We start from the raw sequence: 20610 nt of genomic DNA on the forward strand, positions 1-20610 counted from the left end.
GGTATTGCAGACTCACAGGGTCTGAGAAGGGAGGGCTCCTTTGAGCTTCTACTCAACAATGAATGCTACCCCCAAGCACCAATGACTAATACAGCCCTTGTCACTAAATATTCTCAATGAAGTGATCATCGGTTGGAATTTATTCTTTCTGCAACTCAGGTATTAAATTAGTCAGACTTGGTCTGAACCTCACTTTTGTAGGCTAGCATGATCAAAAGTCATACTTTGCTTTCAATAATTTCTGAATCCTAAAGTCCCCTCCCTGTGCCTTCTCTATTCTAAATCCCTCCTGATATTTCAGGTCTGCCCTGTTTGGTTCCATTGAAATGATCCACTTGAGCTAGTCATCTCTTTAGGTTAGTGGGGTAAACAATTGACTTTAACCAAAAAATTTGATCTTTGTCCCTGATTCCTGAGAGGTGACTTCTAAACCCTTGGAATTTCCAGAGTGATTGGAATGTCTGTTATTCATGGAGGTCTCAGGACCACACCTGAAAGTTGAGGCTACAAAATAACTCAGGATGACAACTGGCCACACCAGAAAGACCCGCCACATGATATCAGCCCACCCTGTAGGGAGGAGAGGGAGTTTGAAGATTGAGTTCAGTCACCTGGCCGGTGGCTAAATCATACCTATTTTATGTAATGAAACCCCAATAAAAACTTCAGGCATTGAAACTCAAGTGAACTTCCCTGACTGATAATACATTGCTGTGCTGAGACGGTGTTGCTTCCTGGTTCTACTGGGAGAGGATATGAAGCTTTGCTTTTGGAACTTTTCAGACCTCACCCTATGTGTCTTTTCTTTGGTATCCTTTTTGCTACAATAGAACTGTAATAAAAAATATAGTGCTTTCCTGAGTTCTATGAGTTGTTATAGTGAAGCATCAAACCTGAGTGGAAAGTGGGAACCCCCAAATTTGTAGCCAGTTGGTCAGAAATGTGGGTGTACCGGGGACTTCTGAGCTCAAGGCTGGTGTTTGAAGTGGGAGCAGTCTTGCGTAAGGCTGTGCCCTTAACCTGTGAAATCTAACCTAGCTGCGGGTAGTTAGAGTCAGAAGGTAAGGAACTGCAGTTGTGTTTACTTAGTAATATTTGGTTATTGGCACTGAACATCTGTGGGTTGTCACAGGAGGAATTGCACTGCATAACATCTACCATCTAGCTGGCACTCCCTCACTGTAGGTCTCCTGTCAAAAGCTGACTTCTCAGTGTGTTCAGCCCCTTCGGAGTGGAGTCCAGTCTCTTCACTTCAATTGCTTGTCTCAGGAAAAGCAGCAAAATCAGGCTAGTCTGTCTTTCTCAGCCTCTTTGGAATTTTAGGGAATAAAGTTTTATCCACCTCATTACGCTTTCTCAGAACAGTATTTGTAGATTCTTGAAAATTCTCTTCCTAAAGTGTAGGGAAAAGAGGTTGAATCACATGTTTATTTGTGGCATCACTCTCCCCCCCCCCTTTTTTTAATGGGTGGGGAAGAACCCTTCCCTAGGTCAATATTTATGGCCCTGTAACTTTACAGTCCTTTACGTCTCTGGCTCTCATCAAACAGACCCAGCCAAGCAAGGAAGGGCCACCCTCTGTCAGCAAGAGTGCTAGGGGGTCTGAGCTGGGAAATGTGCAACTATTGTTTGATCACATCTTGCAGCATAATGTATAGAGGTGATCTCCTGTCATGTCCTTCCTCTTCAAAGCCAGGGGCCACCCAGGTATCTCACACTGCCACTGATTGAAGGAGAGCATCATTTGGTGAGTGTCCTGCCTGCATCAGTCCCTCTTCCCAGGGTCTTTTCCTTTTAATTTTTCTTTTAATAAGAGGAGCAGAATAGTTTATCTACTAAGTCCTTTTGCCTGTAAGTCTAGAACTGCGCATTACTCTCACTTCCCTCTCATTTCCTGATGTTAATTTTGGATTCCCAGGATGGAGTTTACCTCTGGTCACAGTCTCCCACAAGATGAGCTTTCTTGCCTTAACTGAAAAAAATTAGGTAGAATTTTTCTGCATCCCAGGATCCAGGTGAATTCTTTGGTTTGTCTGAATCTATACCGTACTTACTAGGACTTGCTAGCTGCTAAAGGAGCCCTAGTGGCACAAACAGCTAAGCATTTGGCCGCTAACCGAAAGGTTGGTGGTCTGAATCTACCCAGTGGCTCTGCAGGAGAAAGACCTGACCATCTGCTTTGATAAAGACTGCAGTCAAGAAAACCTGTGGGGAAGTTCTACTTTGTCACATGGGTTTTCTACGAGTTGAAATTGACTTGATGGCACCCAACAACAACAACAGCTAGGTTCTAAGGGCTGGATGGTCGTATGTGTTCTGTATGTGACAATTTTCTGTCCTCCCTCACACATGAAGATTAATTAGTGAGCACTGTATATGAAAATCCCTCTTACAGATTTGGTCTGAGGATACCTCTGTGACTAGAAGTAGGACCTGTTTATACCCTAGCCCAGAACCTTACTTTGTGGAAGTCTGACTTTAGGGGCTCAACATACCTGTATCACCTCCACATACCTAAACCTGAGCTGATGTATCCCAGTCCGACCCAGTTGTTTGGTCTACCTGACAAATAATGCATCATCCTCCTCAAATAGATTCACCAAGGACAATAATTTGGAGACCTCTGTGATGAAGTCCTAGAGCCCTGGTGTCGTAGTGTTTAAGAGCTTGGCTGCTAACCAAAAGGTCAGCAGTTCAAATCCACCAGCCTCCCCTTGGAAATTCTATGGGTCAGTTCTACTCTGTCCTACAGGGTCGCTATGAGTAGGAACCGACTCGACGGTACCCAACAACAACATGGTGAAGTCCAAACGTCTTCAGTAAGACTTCATTAAAAATTCTTCTGCAATGCCGTGCTCTGTGTAACCTGCAACCTGCTTGTCACTTTTGGTTTCTCACTGAATTAATCTCTCTAATCTAATCTTTTTAAATCTAATCTTAACACAGGTGTAGAGATCTTTCCTTCCTTTTGGTTTCTGTGTGGTCAGAAACCTAAAATGCAAGCCTGTCTGATTGTCAACATTACTTGATGCCTGTGAGAATCATGAGACACACAAGTTCGTAGAGAAGGAGGCATTTACAGATTTAAAGCCAGACATGGTTTTGAATACAGAACATTGTACACTTTTTCTTAATCTCTGTCACTTCTCTGCCTCCACCTCACACCATGATAGGCCTTCAGTTGTGGACAATCTGCTTCTTGCAAACGCCTCTTATTTCTGCTAACATGTTCCCTTCAGCAGCAGTTTGAGGGTCTGCTTGGTAGTTGGCCCCCACAGTAGCAACAGTCTGGTCTGCAGGAATCTCTGTCTCAGGTGAAGTCCAGTGTCTGTTACAGACCTCATTTCCTCTTCTAGGAAAGTTTCCAATTTCTTAAGAAAGTTCGGTTCTATTGGGTTAGCACCAATTGTCAGCTAGCAGCGCCATGAGTAATTTGGTTGAATTCGATTCACCTTTTCGCCCAAGGGGGAGGCCTTGGTTCATCTTCCTGCCGATAAACATTATTTGCAGCCACCATTCATCTGTCAGTGGAAGCTTGTGTGTTGCCTGTGATGCCATACTGGTTTCAGCAGAGCTTCCAGACTGACACAGACTAGGAAGAAAGGCCTGGTGATCTAGTTCTGAAAATCAGCCAATGAAAACCCTATGGATCACAATGGAACACTGTCTGATCCGCGACCAATCATGGGACTGGCTCAGGACTGGGTATCCTTTAGTGCATGGGATTGCCGTGAGTCAGGACTGGCTCAATGGCGGCTAACAGCAACAACAACAGCACCAACTCATTCAGGTATGCCCACAGAAAAATATGTATACCTGATTCTCCGTTAAGAAAGAAGAAGAAGGAGGAGGAGGAGGAAGAAGGAGAAGGAGGAGGAGGAGAAGGAAGGAGGAGGAAGAAGGAGGAGGAGGAGGAGGAGGAGGAGAAGGAGGAGGAGGAGGAGAAGAAGGAAGAAGGAGGAGGAGGAGAAGGAGAAGGAGGAGGAGGAGAAGGAGAAGGAGGAGGAGGAGGAGAAGGAGGAGGAAGAAGGAGGAGGAGGAGGAGAAGGAAGGAGGAGGAGGAGAAGAAGGACGAAGGAGCAGGAGGAGGAGAAGGAGAAGGAGGAGGAGGAGAAGAAGGAAGAAGGAGGAGGAGGAGAAGGAGAAGGAGGAGGAGGAGGAGGAGAAGGAGGAGGAGGAAGAAGGAGGAGGAGGAAGAAGGAGGAGGAGGAAGAAGGAGGAGGAGGAAGAAGGAGGAGGAGGAGGAGAAGGAGAAGGAGGAGAAGAAAAAAAATCCCCATAGGATTTCCAAGGAGCGGCTGGTAGATTCAAACTATCAACCTTTTGCTTGGCAGCCGAGCTCGTAACTACTGTGCCGTTAAGGCTCTGACTCTTCTTTGGACTATTATTGGAAATTAGATGTTTCCAACGATTCTCCACTGGAAACATCTATTTTCCAATGATAGTTCATTTCCTCAAAGGCTGCAATGCATATCTAAGGTAAATTTCTGTACCTCATCCATAATTTAGAGGTGATTTCTTTGGACCATCACAGCTTGCACTAAGCCAATCAATCTCCACACCTTGGCACTGTTCATCTAGTGATTTGATTGTCATGGTAGACATGCAAATTTATCTTAATTTAAGGGTGAAATTTAATCTAAAATGCTTAGTGATATACTCTGAAGACACTTAAAATGTAACTCAGGTGTCAAGTAACCAGTAGCCTTAGTTCTAGACAACAAAATCCATTCTAATGCATTTAGACAGGAAAGGATTTACTAAGAGGTGTAGGTCACTCAGATACCCAGGTGGTACGGACAGTTTGCACTTGGCTACTAACCTAAAGGTTGACTGTTTGAACCCACCCAGTGGCACTGCAGAAGAAAATCTGGCGATTTGCTTCTGTAAAGTTTACAGCTAAGAAAACCCTGTGGACCAGTTCTACTCTGCAACATGGGTCGCCATGAGCTGCAATTGACTCGACAGCTACAATTTTTTCATTTTGTTTTGTTTTTTGGTATAAATAGCTCAACTTTTTTAGTAAACAGATTCTGCCTTGACTTTTCATGAATGAGTCCCAAAACCGCACCAAAGAACTAGGACCTCAAGAGAGCTACTACCTACTTCTGTCAAGATTAAGAAGCTGCCTGTGAGTTACATGGCCCTCTCCACGATCAGGAAGCTGCTGAATTAGAAAGGTGGCATATTCATCTTTCCCTTTATTTAACTCAGCTCTGAAATATAGTCTTTTGTGAGTGCCTCTGATTGATGAACTCTGAATGACACCTGGATCCTTAGCTTTAGTGGGGTCTGTGGAATACAATTTTTGGCTTCAGCATAGGGAGGAAGATTAGAAGCTGAATGAGAATGGTATTAGCCACTGTCTACTCCTTTAGAACTACTCAGTATCCATACACACCCTTCTTTGTACATTTAAATTTCTAACCACATACAATATCAACATACAAACTCATTCTTACCCTATCCTCAAAAAAGGGAGCTCTAAACTCTTATCAGGCATTGTACACTATTCTGGACAATGTTCGTTCTTTCTCTACTTTGTTCACCATCTTATCTTGATATCCTGAAACTTATGGGTATATTATAAAGGTAGCTTCCACAAACATTTCCCATACAAAATAGTAAGAGAAATGGATAAGGGAAAGAAAAGGAAAATTGTTTAAAATATGTGTATCCACTTAAAGAATTTGATAGCTTTATAGTCTTTGTCTCTACAACTGGTCACATCAATATAGTTAGTATTGAAAACTTCTCTCACTCCATTCCGTATTTTCATCATCCTCAGTCAGCACCACAGTTGATAAGAATTCTTTACCTGGCGTTGTGACCCAAACCTTTAATCCTGAGGTTTGAAACTTTGATCATCCACCCTGTGTTGAGTATATATAGGGCTCCAGGCAATTTCTACTCTGTTCGCACTGAACATTATTCCCCTTTGATAACAGAATCGTAGAAAACATAGCTATACCCTTTTTATAACTGTAGGCTTGGTTAACTGAGGAGCCTGAAAGGACCAGTGGAAGTCTCACCTTCCAACTGAATGTAATCATTTTAGTGAGCTCTGGTAGAACTTTTGCTCCTTGGGTGCCAATATCTCTTAAACCTGCAGAGTCCAAAGTCATGGGGATGGGCAGCAAACATTTTTTGAGTAGTTCATTGTCGTTAGCTGCTGTCCAGTTGGCCCCAACTCATGGTGACCTCATATACCATAGAATGAAATACTGCCTGGTTCTGCACCATCCTCGTGATCGGTTGCAGGATTGGACCTGTGATGGTTAAGATTGTTTGTCACCTTGGCTGGGGCATGATTGTCAGTGTTTTGGCAATTGTATAATGTTGTGATCACTTCCTTGTTGAGATTTGATATGTGATCACCCCCATGATGGGATCTGCTTTGAGTAGCCAACCAGTTGAAAGGGGTTTCCTTGGGCATGTGGCCTGCATCGAATATACAAGCGGACATTCTGGCAAGGCTCTGGGGCTTTTTGCTTATGCTGGCTCCTGTTTGTCTGACCTCCAGTTCTTGGGACTTGAGCTAGCAGCTTACCTGCGGTCTTGCCTGCCGATCTTGGGATTTATCGATATTCGAAGCCTGTGAGCAACAGCCCTGCTCTCTGACCTGCCGATCTTGGGTTCGCCAACCCCTGCGGCTATGTCAATCAGGAAAACTGTCTGTCCTGACCAACAGCCTTGGGGTGTTGCAGCCTCTACAGCTGCTTGAGCCATTTCCTTGATTTAAACTTCTCTCTCTATATTTATATGCTTTGCTGGTTTCGTTTCCAGCCTAAGAGAGGACCTTGTGAGATCCATTGGGTTTTAATTAGCTGATTTGCAGAAGTAAATCACTAGGCTTTCTTTCTGGTCTGTCTTAGTCTGGAAGCTCTGTTGAAGCCTCTTAAGCATCATAGCAACATGCAAGCCACCAATGACAGATAGGTGGACACAATTTAATTCATAACAGCTCATCAACCTCATGCTCCTAACTTTTGCCCTATTCCTTCTTTTTACATATCATAACCACACTTTTACATTTGCTCTAAGACACTCGCTCCTCAGCCTTCCTATATATATACCTGTTCTCTGGGCTCCTTTCTGCTCTTATTGTCGTACAAATCTCCTTTTTACATTGCATGCGTATTAATACAGATTTATAATTATTGCTTATGTCAGTTGTCTTCTAAAACAGATAGGAGAGAAAAAGATTTATAAATAAAATCTGCATTCATACTGTCTGTGGTGAAATGAGTTCCTTTATGTGACCTTCATCCTTGGTTCTTTGGAAAAACAGCTTGAGAGATTTGTCCCCTAAGCCCTGAGGAGTTAATATGCCCAAATCCTACCCTAGAACTAGAGGGTTTGTTGATTTTGTCCAAGTTGATTGATATTTTCTGGTTAAGCTGTAAACAACTGGTGGTTTGATACTTTTTGTCTGGTCCTGGGCTGTAGACTGCACTGTGATTGGTATGCATCTTGCAGGGATTGGTCAATAGACAATGCAAATGAAATGTGTGTAGCTTACTATGCAAATGAAGCGTCTGTGGCCTACTGTGAGGGGATTGTTCAGTTTGTGGCCCCCTGCTGGAATGGATGATGCCTTAAAAATGACCAGGAGCATTTATAACTAAGTAGCCAATCATATATAGGTTTCATACAGAAAGAAACTGGAGGAGAAGCAGCAGGAAGAAGCAGAAGGAAGAAAGAAGAAGGAAGACAGAACAAGCAGAGAGAGAGAAGGCAAGGGGACCTTCCGAAAGAGTGATAACATAGGTTAGGGGCTGTAACACTTAAGACAGCCACAGGCCCAGAATGGGTCCCGAGACAGAGTCAGTGGTGATGTATAACAGGACCAAGAAGAGCCTGTCCTGAGGATCCTAGCGGGGCCTGTCCTTAGAGGGCCAAGAGGAGGCTTTTCCTGAGTGTGCTGAGAGGAGGCCTGCACAGCCCAGGGGAGGTATACATGGCAGAGATAAAGGCCTGCTTGCCTGCACTGCCAAGAGGAGCTGAGAGAACTGTTCTGCACTAAAGAAGGGAGACTTTGCCTACATGCTTCCTGATCCTGATCCCAAGTTGTACCCTGTTACTTCTTTAATAAATCAATTAACTGTAAGTATGGTCTGTGATCTCTGTGTGGCCATTCCAATGCATTATTGAACCCAGAAGAGAAGTGGAGAGTGCGTGAGAGGGAAGGCTGTTGTTAGAATTGGTAAAAATGTAGAAGAGTGGAGGTATGTCTGACCTCCACCTTATGGGAATCAGTTTCGGGTAATCCTGGTCTTTATCCCCCTGAAGTAAGACAGGTTCTGATGCTACTACTCTTACCGTTTTACACTGTCTTTTATAAGTACCTCCCCATGTGTTTGTCAGTTTGTGGTACTGTGGTGGCTTGGGCGGTGCTGTGATACTGGAAGCCATGCTACCAGTATTTCAAACACCAGCAGGGCCACCCGTGGTGGACAGGTTTCAGTGGAGCTTCCAGGCTAAGGCAGATTGGGAAGAAGGACCTGGTAGTCTCCTGAAAAAATCGGCTAGTGAAAACCTTAGGAACAGCAGTGGAACATAGTCTGATATAGTGCCCGAAGAGGAGCCCCTCAGGTTGAAAGGTAATCAAAATACAACTGGGGAAGAGCTGCCTTCTCAAAGTAAGGTCAACCTTAATGATTTAGATGGAGATTTTGGGACCTTCATTTGCTGATATGTCATGACTCAAAATGAGAAGAAACAGCTACAAACATCCATTAATAATCACAAATGGAATGTACAAAGTACGAATTTGGGAAAATCGGAAGTCGTCAAAACTGCAATGGAACACATAAACATTGCCATCCTAGGCGTTAGTGAAATGAAATGGACAGGTATTGGCCATTTTGAATCAGCTGGTCATATGGTCTACTTTGCCGGGAATGACAAATTGAAGAGGAATGATATTCCATTCGTAGTCAGAAAGAACATTTCAAGAAATATCCTGAATTACAATGTTGTCAGTGATAGGATAGTATCCACGTGACTACAAGGAAGACCAATTAATAAGACTATTACTTAAATTTATGCACCAATCACTAATAAACTAATAACAAAGATGAGGAAATCGAAGATCTTTACCAATTTCTGCTGTTTGAAATTGATCAAACATACTGATATGTTGATAATTACTGGTGATTAAAATGCAAAAGCTGGAAACAAAGAAGAAGAATCTGTAGCTGGAAAATATGGCCTTGGTGATAGAAATGACACCAGAGATTGCATGACAGAATTTTGTAAGATCAATGACTTACTCATTGCAGATACATTTTTTCAACAACATCAATGGCTACTATACACGTGGGCCTCACCGGATGGAAATAAGGAACCAAACTGACTACATCTGTGGAAAGAGAAGATGGGAAAATCTCAATATCATCAGTTAGAACAAGGCCAGGGGCTGACTGGGAACAGGCCGTCAATTGCTCATATGCAAGCTCCAGCTGAATCTGAAGAAAATTAAAACAAGCCCATGAGAACCAAAATATGGCCTTGAGTGTATCTCAATTTAATTTGGAGACCATCTCAAGAATTGATTTGATGCACTGAGCACTAATTACCAAAGACCAGATGAGTTGTGGGACGGCATCCAGGACATCATATGTGAAGAAAGCAAAAGGTCGTTAAAAAAAGAGGAAAGAAAGGAATGACGAAAATGGATGTTAGAAGAGACTCTGAAGCTTACTTTTGAACTCAGAATAGCTAAAGCAAATGAAAGAAATCGTGAAGTAAAAGAGCCGAACAGAATGTTTCAAAAGGAAGCTTGAGAAGACAAAGTAAAATATTATAATGTGCAAAGACCTGGGGTTAGAAAACCAAAAGGGAAGAACATGCTTGGGATTTCTCAAGCTGAAAGAACTGAAGAGAAATTACAAGCCTCCAGTTGCAATATTCAAGGATTCTACAGAGAAAATATGGAATGATGCAGGAGGCATCAAAAGAAAATGGAAGGAATATACAAAGTCATTGTTTCAAAAAGAACTGGTTGATGTTTCACCAATTCAGGAGGTGGTATATGACCAAAAACCAATGGTATTGAAGGAAGGAGTCTAAGCTACGCTGAAGGCATAGGTGCAAAACAAGGATCCAGGAACTGATGGAGCACCATCTGAGATGTTTCAACAAATGGATGCAGTGCTGGAGGTGCTCACTCGTCTATGCCAAGAAATTTGGAAGATAGCTACCTGGCCAACTGACTTGAAAAGATACATATTTGTGCCCATTCCAAAAAAAGATGATCCAACAGAATGTGGGAATTATCCAACAATATCATTAATATCGCACACAAATAAAATTTTGCTGAAGATAATCCAAAAACAGTTGCAGAAGAAGATTGATAGGGAACTGCCAGAAATTCAAGCCAGATTCGGAAGAGGATGTGAAACGAGGGATATCATTGCTGATGTCTGATAGATCTTGGCTGAATGCAAAGAATACCAGAAAGATGTTTACCTGTGTTATATTGACTATGCAAAGTCATTCAGCTGTGTGGATCATAACGAATTATGGATAATATTGCAAAGAATGGGAATTCCAGAACACTTAATTGTGCTAATGTGGAATCTGTACATAGACCAAGAGGCAGTTGTTCGAACAGAACAAGGGGACATTGCATGGTTTAAGTCAGGAAAGGTGTGGATCAGAGATGTATCCTTTCATCATACTTATTCAATCTGTATGCTGAACAAATAATCTGAGTAGTGGGACTATAAGAAGAATGGGGCAACAGAGTTGGAGGCAGGCTCATTAACAACCTTCGATATGCAGATGACACAACCTTGCAAAAATCTTCACAACTGGACCAATAAGCAACATCATGATAAACAGAGAAAAGATTGGTGTTGTCAAGGGTTTCATTTTACTTGGATTCACAATCAACACACATGGAAGCAGTAATCAAGAAATCAAAGGACACATTGCACTGGGCAAATCTCCTGCAAAAGACCCCTCTAAAGTGTTAAAAGGCAAAGATGTCACTTTGAGGACTAAGGTGCACCTGACCGAAGTTGTGGTATTTTCATATGCACGTGAAAGCTGGACAATGAATAAAGAAGATCTAAGAAGAATTGATGCCTTTGAATTACGGTGTTGGCCAAGAATATTGAATATACCATGGATTACTAGAAGAATGAACAAATCTGTCTTCGAAGAAGTACAGCCAGAATGCTTCTTAGAAGTGAGGATGACAAGACTTTGTCTCAAGTACTTCAGACGTGTTATCAGGATGGACCAGCCCCTGGAAAAGTAGATCATGCTTGGTAAAGTAGACGGTCATCAAAAGAGAGGAAGATCCTCAATAAGATGGACTGACACAGTGGCTGCAAAGATGGGCTCAAACATAGCAACGATTGTGAGGATGGTGCAGGACCGAGCAGTGTTTCATTCTTTTGTACATGGGGTCACTATGAATCAGAACCAACTTGACAACACCTAACAATAACAACATACATATGTATATAAATATATATAAGCATACATATCTATCTATATAACCACACACATATTTTTTGGTTATTATTGCTGTTTTTGCAAAATTGTATGTGTTGCGGTTTTTACCAAAATTGTCCCTTATTCTTGTGTACTTTTTCACATCATCTTTTACTTTGGTCAAGTTGTGCTGACTTCACCCTTTTTTGGTATTGCCTTACCCATCACCAAAACTAACAAGTGTCTGCTACCTAGAAAGTGATCTCTCCCATATTCCCATCACTGGTAACCACCAAAGAATGTTGCTTTCTGTATGTCTACCTATTCTTGTCTTTTTGTAATAGTAAGATCATACAGTATTTGTCCTTTTGTGATTGATCTCTTTCACTCAGGCTGATGGTCTCCAGACTCATTCGTGTTATGGTATATTTTGAGAACTCATCATTGTTCTTTATGGCTACATGATATACCAATGTGTGTATGTACCACAGTTTGCTTATCTATTCATTTTGGTGGGCAGTTAGGTTATTTCCATCTTTTGGCTATTGCGAATAATGCTGCAATGAACATAGGTGTGCAGATATCTGTCTGTGTCAGTAGTTTTATCTCTGGGGTATATACAGTGCAAAGACCTGGAGTTAGAAAACCAAATAGAAGAACACTTTTGGTATTACTCAAGCTGAAAAAACTGAAGGAAAATTTCAAGCTTCCACTTGCAATATTGAAGGATTCTACAGGGAAAATATTAAAAGAACCAGGGAGCATCAAAAGAAGTTGGGAGGAATACACATACTCACTCTGCCGAAAAGAATTGGTCAACAATTCAACCATTTCAGGAGGTAACATATGATCAAGAACCCATGGTGCTGAAGGAAGGAAGGACGGAAGAAGTCCAAAATGCACTGAAGTTATTGGTGAAAAACAAGGCTCCAGGAATTGACGGAATACTAATTGAGATGTTTCAACAAACAGATGCAGTGCTAGAGGTGCTCACTCGTCTAGAGAAATATGGAAGACAGCTTCCTGGCCAACTGATTGGAAGAGATCCATATTTATGCCTATTCCCAAGAAAGGTGATCCAACCGAATGTGGAAATTATAGAACAATATCATTAATATCACACGTAAGCAAAATTTTGCTGAAGATCATTCAAAAACAGCTGCAGCAGTATATCGACAGGGAACTGCCAGAAATTCAGTCTGGTTTCAGAAGAGGACGTACAACCAGGGATATCATTGCTGATGTCAGATGGATCCTGGCTGAAAGCAGAGAATACCTAGAAGGATGTTTACCTGTGTTTTATTTACTATGCAAAGGCATTTGACTGTGTGGATCATAACAAATTATGGATAACATTGAGAAGAATGGGAATTCCAGAACCCTTAATTGTACACTTGAGGAAACTTTACATAGAACGAGAGGCAGTTATTTGGATGGAACAAGGGGATACTGATTGGTTTAAAGTCAGGAAAGGTATGCATCAGGGTTGTATCTTTTCACCATACCTATTCAATCTGTATGCTGAGCAAATAATCTGAGAAGCTGGACTATATGAAGAAAAACAGGGCATCAGTTTTGGAGAAAGACTCACTAACAACCTTCATTATGCAAGTGACACAACCTTGCTTGCTGAAAGTGAAGAGGACTTGAACCACTTACTAATGAAGATCAAAGACCACAGCCTTCAGTATGGATTGCACCTCGACATAAAGAAAACAAAAATCCTCACAACTGGACCAAAAAGCAACATCATGATAAATGCAGAAAAGGTTGAAGTTGCCAAGGATTTCATTCTAGTTGGATCCACAATCAACAGCCATGGAAGCAGGAAGCAAGAAATCAAAAAACACATGCATTGGGCAAATCTGCTTAAAGGACCTGTTTAAAGTGTTGAAGAGCAAAGATGTTACTTTGAAGACCAATGTGCGCCTGACCCAAGCCGCGGTATTTTCAACAGCATCACATGCATGTGAAAGCTGGACAACGAATAAGGAAGACAGAAGAAGAGTTGATGCTTTTGAATTGTGGTGTTGGCGAAGAACATTGAATATACCATGGATTGCCAAAAGAAAGAACAAGTCTGTCTTGGAAGAAGTGCAACCAGAATGCTCCTTCGAAGCAAGGATGACGAGACTGCTTCTTACACACTTTGGATGTGTTATCAGGAGGGATCAGTCCCTGGAGAAGGACATCATGCTTGGCAAAGTACAGGGTCAGCCGAAAAAAGGAAGACCCTCAACAAGGTGGATTGCCACAGTGGCTGCAACAACCAGCTCAAGCATAACAACGATTGTAAGGACAGTACAGGACCAGGCAGTGTTTCGTTTCTGTTTCGCTGAGTTGGAACTGACTCAACGGCACCTAACAAAAACTACTCGGATTTCCCATCTGTTAAATAGGTTTTATAAGTAGTGCCCTGACTACTTTGAGTGTGTGGTTGTGGGGCCAGTACTGCTGGTCCATCCTTTTGGGAGTTCCACCTGGGCAATTAAGGGCTAAGCTTCTGGATAGGAGAAGGAGGCACTGCTCAGGGGTTAGGAAGACGGTGCTGCTCTACCAGGGTAATGGGAGGTGGGAGTCCTGGGATGTTGCGAGGGCATTCAGGTCTGGAGAGAAAAGGCCAGGGCCTAAGGATCAGTAGGCAACAGTGGAGTCTGAGGGAACTGGGGAGACTTTGAAGTGGCCAGGAATGCATGTTATGGTTCTTTATCCAAGCTCCTATGAGAAAACAGGAGCAGGGCTCATGACTGTAATAAAGCCAAGAGCCTATCAACTTCTGTGGGGGTTTAGATTTGCATTGAGGTATAAGGAGTCCTTGGGTTGCTCAAACAGTTAAGTGCTGAGCAATTAACCATAAAGATTGGAGGTTCAGATCCACCCAGAAGTGCCTTAGAAGAAAGACCTGGCCATATAGTTCCAAAAGGTCACAGCCATTAAAAATCCCATGGTCTGCAGCTCTGTTCTGAAACACATTAGGTTGCCATGAGTTGGAATTGAATAGATGGCAACTGGTTTGTTTGTTTGCTTGTTTGTTTGCTTGAAGCAGTACCTAAACCTGGCACTGAGAAAACTAATGACCGGCAGCAAAATGTGTTGTTGTTGTTAGGTGTTGTTGAGTTGATTCCAACATAGCGACCCTTTGAACAACAGAATGAAACACTGCCTGGTCCTGTGCCATCCCCACAATCTTTGCTATTTTTGAGCCCATTGTTGTATCCACTGTGTCAATCCATCTCATTGAAGGTCTTTCTTTTTTTTGCTGACCCTCTACTAAGCATTGTGTTTTTTTCCAAGGACTGGTCCCTCCTGATAATATGTCCAAAGTATGTGAGACAAAGTCTCGGCATCCTTGTTTCTAAGGAGCGTTCTAGCTGTTTGTCTCCCAAGACAAATTTGTTCGTTCTTCTGTCAGCCTGTGGTATATTCAATATTCTTCAATAACACCATGATTCAAAGGTATCACTTCTTCTTCGATCCTCCTCTTCTTTGTCCAGCTTTTGCATACGTGTGATGTGTTTAAAAATACCGTGGCTTGGGTCAGGCTCACCTTAGTCCTCAAAGTGACATCTTTACTTTTTAACACTTTAAAGAGTTCTTTTGAAGCAGATTTGCCAAACGCAATTTGTTGTTTGATTTCTTGACTGCTGCTTCCATGGGTGTTGATTGTTGGTCCAAGTAAAATGAAATCCTTGGCAACTTCAAACTTTCCTCCATTTGTCATGATGTTGCTTATTGGTCCAGTTGTGAGGATTTTTTATTTCTTTATGTTGAGGAGTAAACCATACAGAAGGTTGTAGTCTTTGACCTTCATCAGTAAGTACTTCAAGTCCTCTTCACTTTCAGCAAGCAAAGTTGTGTCATCTGCATATCACAGGTTGTTCATGAGTCTTTCTCCAATCTTGATGTCCCATTCTTCTTCATATAGTCCAGCTTCTTGGATTATTTGTGACACATACAGATTGAATAAGTACGGTGAAAGGATGCAGCCCCTACACACACCTTTCCTGATTTTAAATCGCGCAGTATCCCCTTGTTCCATTCAAACAGCTGCCTCTAGACCTATGTACAGGTTCCACATAGTACAAGTAAGTGTTCTGGAATTCCCATTCTTTGCAATGTTATCCATACTGTCAAATGGCTTTGCATAGTCAATAACACACAGGTAAACATCTTCTCAGTATTCTCTGCTTCTAGCCAACATCCATTTGATATCAGCAGTCATATCCCTCATTTCATGTCCCCTTCTGAATCTGACTTGCAATTCTGGAAGTTCTCTGTCGATTTACTGCTGCAAGTATTTTTAAATTATCTTCAGCATCATTTTACTTGTGTGTGATATTAATGATATTGTTTGATAATTTCTGCATTCTGTTGGGCCACCTTTCTTTGGAATGGGCACGAATATTGATCTCTTCCAGTTGGTTGGCTAGGTAGCTGTCTTCCAGATTTCTTGGCATTGACAAGTTAGTGCTTCCAGCCATTTGTTGAAACATCTTATTTGGTATCCCATCAGTTCCTGAAGCCTTGTTTTTCTCCAATGCCTTCAGTGCAGCATGGACTTCTTCCTTCAATGCCATTGGTTTTCGATCATACGTTACCCCCAGAAATGGTTGAACATTGACCAATTCTTTCTGGTAGAGTAACTCTGTATATTCTTTCCATCTTCTTTGATTCTTCAGTGTCATCAGTTTGTTAAAAGATCAATATTTGCATTGGTGAGGTAGAGAGTTAGTCTTTCTCACAAAGAAATTTGTTCTTTTTCCCACAGCTTTTTACTTAGGCAACCTACAGTTAAAGTTTGGGGAGAATCAGAAAGAAAATTTGACTCATTAGATGGGGTAGGGACAGGGGACAGTCACTGAACCCTTGGGAATCTAGCTCAACATTGCTGTAGAAGCTTATATTTGTGTATGCCTGTAGGCTGGTGTTGTGAGCAGGGTTGTCTGGTGCTGAACTGTTAACTCTGAGCAGCTACGGGTGAGTGTGTGTGTGTGTACGCGCGTGAGCGCACCAAACTGGCTGTGACTGCTGGAGTGGAGTCAGCTCCAGCGCAGGGTCAAGCATACCAGAGAGTGAGTTTGTTTGTACATTTATTCTACAATTTTATATAGGATGAAAGAGCTGGGAGCTGGTGATACGATGAAAGAGCTGAATTGCTTTCTCTAGACAGGTGGGGTTATCTCCCCAGAACTAAGTGCTAGCCAGTGGTCATATCTGCATTTCCAGGCCTGGCTCCGCCCTGTCTAGGCGTGGTGAGGGAAGAGCTGTGTCAACAGCAGCTCCTGCAGTGCAGGCTTTTCCTCTTCTCTGGTCGCTGCCCCCTCTGATGTGTGGCCTTCAGTTCAGCAGGCTGGCTGGCAGCCTGTGATGCGGCCCTGCTCAGAAGATCCCCACTTCTGTTGGGTCTCCTGGCTCCTGGGATTCTTCAGCCTCCTTGGTGAGTGGCCTTGGCTCCCTGGGAAGAAGGCAACCGGGTGGAGTAGGATAGCAGGGCTGACTACCAGGAGGGGTGTTCAGATTTCTGTTGTTCTTGGGGAACAAAAAGAGAAAATGACGCTGTTGTCACTTAATAAATGCAGTGTGTTTGTTAAGCTCTGGGGAGATCAGAGAGAACAGAAGGGCCTTTTGAATGATGGCAAGGCTGTAACCTCTGAGTCTGGGCGGCCTGGGCTGTACTTCCAGTTACCAGGAAGGTCAGTTCCTTCCCACCGAACTGGCAGAGAAGTCAGGGGAACCTAGAGCTGCTTGGGGAAAGGAATGGAGACAAAGAAGCTGACATTGGGCAGAGGGCCATGGGGACTGGGAGCTTCTGGGAATGGAGCTGCCCTACAGCTCTGAGGAAGACCCTATGGTCTGGGCTTCTGGCGCTTCTCCATTGCAAAAGGAGACAGAGAGCATACTGTCGATCTGGGCAAACCCTGGAAACAAAGGGGATTCCCATCAATGTGGGAATGATTGAATAAATTAGGGCATATCTGTACCATGGAATATCATGGAATCGTAAGAAAATCAGTGGAACAATTGACCAGCAGGGATTTTTCATGAAGTAATATGCGATGAGAATAACAAGATGCAGAATACAGTGGGGTCCCAATTTTGTAAAAGAAACAGCAGCTGCCAATATTTATAAGAGAAAGGAGAGAAATCAGGAAGGATACATACTAGATAACAGGGCTGCAGGAGGGGGAAGAAGAGGAAAGGAGGAAGTAGAGAAACTGAAGGGGGGAGATGGGAGGGAAGGTGGGGAGTTAACCAAAAAAGGAACTGAAAGAAGATTGTTGCAAAGAAGACCACATCATATCACATTTATGAATGTGTGGAAGATTATACGTTTACATGTGTAAAGAAATTGAATAAAAACTAATAAAGAAAATAAGACCTAGTCAATTATGAATTCTGGTGAAAGCTGTAAAGGTTTTATTGTCATACACATTTTTTATACATCCCAGCTATTGACTGAATTTGCAGGGAATCGTATGAACTTGATGGATTGCAGAGCACTTGTAAAACAGGATGTCTTTGTGACATAACATTGAGCCTTGAAGTAACAAGAAATTACACCCCTTTTAAAGAGGTAACATTCTTTCCATGGTGAATTGTAGGCTTTCTCCACTTCTCCAACTCCATTTAACTGAAAAAGTATGTCACATACTACAGAGTTTTTTCACAGGCCCAGGGGGTGTAAGTTTCATAATTAAGAAACAACATGATCTTTTCAAGTTAACATAGGAACTGGGAAGGAGTGGAATGCTTGCCCCATTAGACTAGACCTCCTTGTATTGAAAGGGAGGGGGAGGCATTTTACAGTTGAGTTTGGGCAACCTGGATAAAACTGGAAGGAACATCACCCCTTAACTGTTCTACACCCTTTCAGGAAGTCTGAAGTTCCACAGTTGTAAGCAGTTTTTTCTTTGGTTTCTGGATCCCCTGTTGAAGCTCACCCTTACCTTGGGGAGAGGTGGGTGGTGCTGAAATATTTGGTTTCATCTTTCTTAAAATTTAAAATTCTTTCCTTGGCAAGTGTTTGGAAGAAGGAAGCGCAGAAGGGAAGCCTCTGCGTGGGCTGGGTTCACACCACAATTTCGCAGAGAAACAATTAGTACTTAGAGAGCTGGTCCTTGTCCTGAGGGGCCTCCTGCGGTAACATTAACAGCCCTTCACTGAATGCCTGCCCTGTAACTGGTGGGGAGTGGGAAGAGAAAGAGTGGACAGTTATGAGTGGACTTCTGTTGGATTTAGAGGTAACGATAGGGGAAAGTTTCAGCAAAATGGACATAATTTTATGTTCACTGTAGAATTTTATATGATTTTAAGTCAACTTGTGAGTTACCACACCATGCCCTGACTCTTTTTTTTTCCGTCTTCAGGACCACACAGCTGACCCTGAATCTTTGTAGATCAAAGCCCTTGTTGCCCTCCTTCTCTTTTTAAGCCTCCTTTCTACTTTCTTCCAGCTTCTGGGGCAAATCCTCTGGGCTCCCTGAGGGCTGAGACTTCCTCTGTTCTGAGGTTCCTGTCTTCCAGGGGGTGGAGAGTCTGCCTAGGCTGACTGTTTAATAACCCTTCATTATCCAGAAATCTCTGCCTGTTGAACCCCTTTCCCAGCTGAGGGAAGTTGGAGGGATGGGACTCCAGGAACTGCTCTTATTGTGGTGAGAGAAGACAACAATGCAGACAGAAGCTGAACTGGTAGGGAGAGCAGAGAAAGACTGGACGAGCATATGGGCCCCTTCATGCAGCAGACAAAGCAATGGGCTGGGAGAGAGGAAACTAGGGTCTGGCTCTGTGCCTGGGTGATCCAGGGCAAGTTCACTCCCCCACCAAGCCTCAGTTTTCTCCTCTATAAAATGAGGGGCTTGGATAGATCACTTCTCAGGCACTTTCAGCTATGACATTCTGTGATTCCATGTCCCCCACTTACACACAATTCTCCTGTAGCTACTTCCAGGCCTTTGCTGTCTCTTCTATCCTGTCCTATCCTATTTCTGTGGCCTGACAGGAGTTAGCTGATGAGCCTGTTTAGGACACGTTCAGAAAGAAAACCCTCGATCATTCCTGTAGCCTGCTTTCTTCAGCCCTCCTAAACCAAAAACAGAGGAGTGGCTTGATTTTTAAGGGAAGCAGGTAATCCTCTTCAAACCTCAAAAGTCTTAAGTCAACTCCAAGTCCAAAATCCAAAAATTCCTCTTCATCTATGAAGTCTAGAATACAAGTTATCTGCTTCCAAAGTACAATGGTGGAAAGACCCAAGCTCAGCATTTCCATTACAAACGGTAGAAATTGGAGGGAAAGAAGGCATAATAGGCACCAAACAAGTTAGCAGAACACAATACATTAGCCCTAAAGGCTTGAAAATAATTTTCTGTTCTCTGAGACTATTTAGACAACAGCCTTGCCCTCCATACTCTGGGTGTTGGCCACACTCTCCTGATTTTGAGTGGAGGCCTCTCAACCCTGGGCTTCAGCTTCACCTTCCAGGCCTACGCTGCTCCCTTGGATTTAGGCGGCCCCATTCTCCTAGTCCATGTGAGTGGTAACTCCACCCTTAGAAACTCCAGAGGCCATGGCTCTACGCTTTGAGACCCCAGAGGTTGAGGCCATACCCTTTGAGACTTAGGCAGCTCTGCTTCCTGTGTTCCTTGTCTCTTCAGCTTCTGCTTCTCGGTTCCTTAGCTTCTTGGCCCTTCAGGCCTTACCTGCCGTGTCTGCCCTGCTGGGGCAAGTGTTCCAAGGCAATGTAGCTCCACCAATAAGTGCCTGGAGGCACTCCACTCCACCAGGAACCCTTCTGTGCAAAGGCACTCAGCTTTCTCTCTCCATGGGTTGGCTCCAGCGCCATCCCTCCCTGGTCTCCTGGCTCTGCCACTGCCAGTTCTTTGTTGCCACTGCCAGTTCTCTGCCGCTCCTTCTCATGATCTGTACTGTCTCCAGTGTAACAGCTATCCTCACTTCCTTCTGAGTCCTCTATCCATTCACAGTTTCAAAGCTGCTTCCACATTTTAGGTATCTGTTAGAGAAGCACCCCACTCCCAATACCAAATTCTGGCTTGGTTATCTAGTGCTGCTATAACAGAAATACCACAAGTGGATGGCTTCAGCAAACAGAATTTTATTCTTTCGCGGTCTAGTAGGCTAGAAGTCTGAATTCAAGGTGTCAGCTCC

General features: G+C 43.1%; 1 protein-coding gene across 6 annotated transcripts in view; it reads left to right on the forward strand.

Moving 5' to 3' along the window:
- Window positions 1-16714: 16714 nt before the first annotated feature.
- LOC126073781 (SLAM family member 9-like) overlaps window positions 16715-20610 on the forward strand; it is a 72822-nt gene continuing 68926 nt past the window's right edge. For 4 of the 6 annotated variants that reach the window (XR_007516845.1, XR_007516844.1, XR_007516846.1 and 1 more), the window contains exon 1: window positions 16718-16885. Coding sequence is in view for 2 of the 6 variants with exons in the window: in XM_049880843.1 (XP_049736800.1) it covers window positions 16816-16885 (70 nt within the window). In the remaining 4 variants the exon portion in view is untranslated. Of the gene's footprint in view, window positions 16886-20610 lie in introns of all 6 variants that reach the window. The other 2 variants (XR_007516847.1, XM_049880844.1) reach the window with 1 other exon arrangement.

Source organism: Elephas maximus, chromosome 3 (assembly GCF_024166365.1).
Source record: "Elephas maximus indicus isolate mEleMax1 chromosome 3, mEleMax1 primary haplotype, whole genome shotgun sequence".
NCBI classification, from domain to species: Eukaryota; Metazoa; Chordata; class Mammalia; order Proboscidea; family Elephantidae; genus Elephas; species Elephas maximus.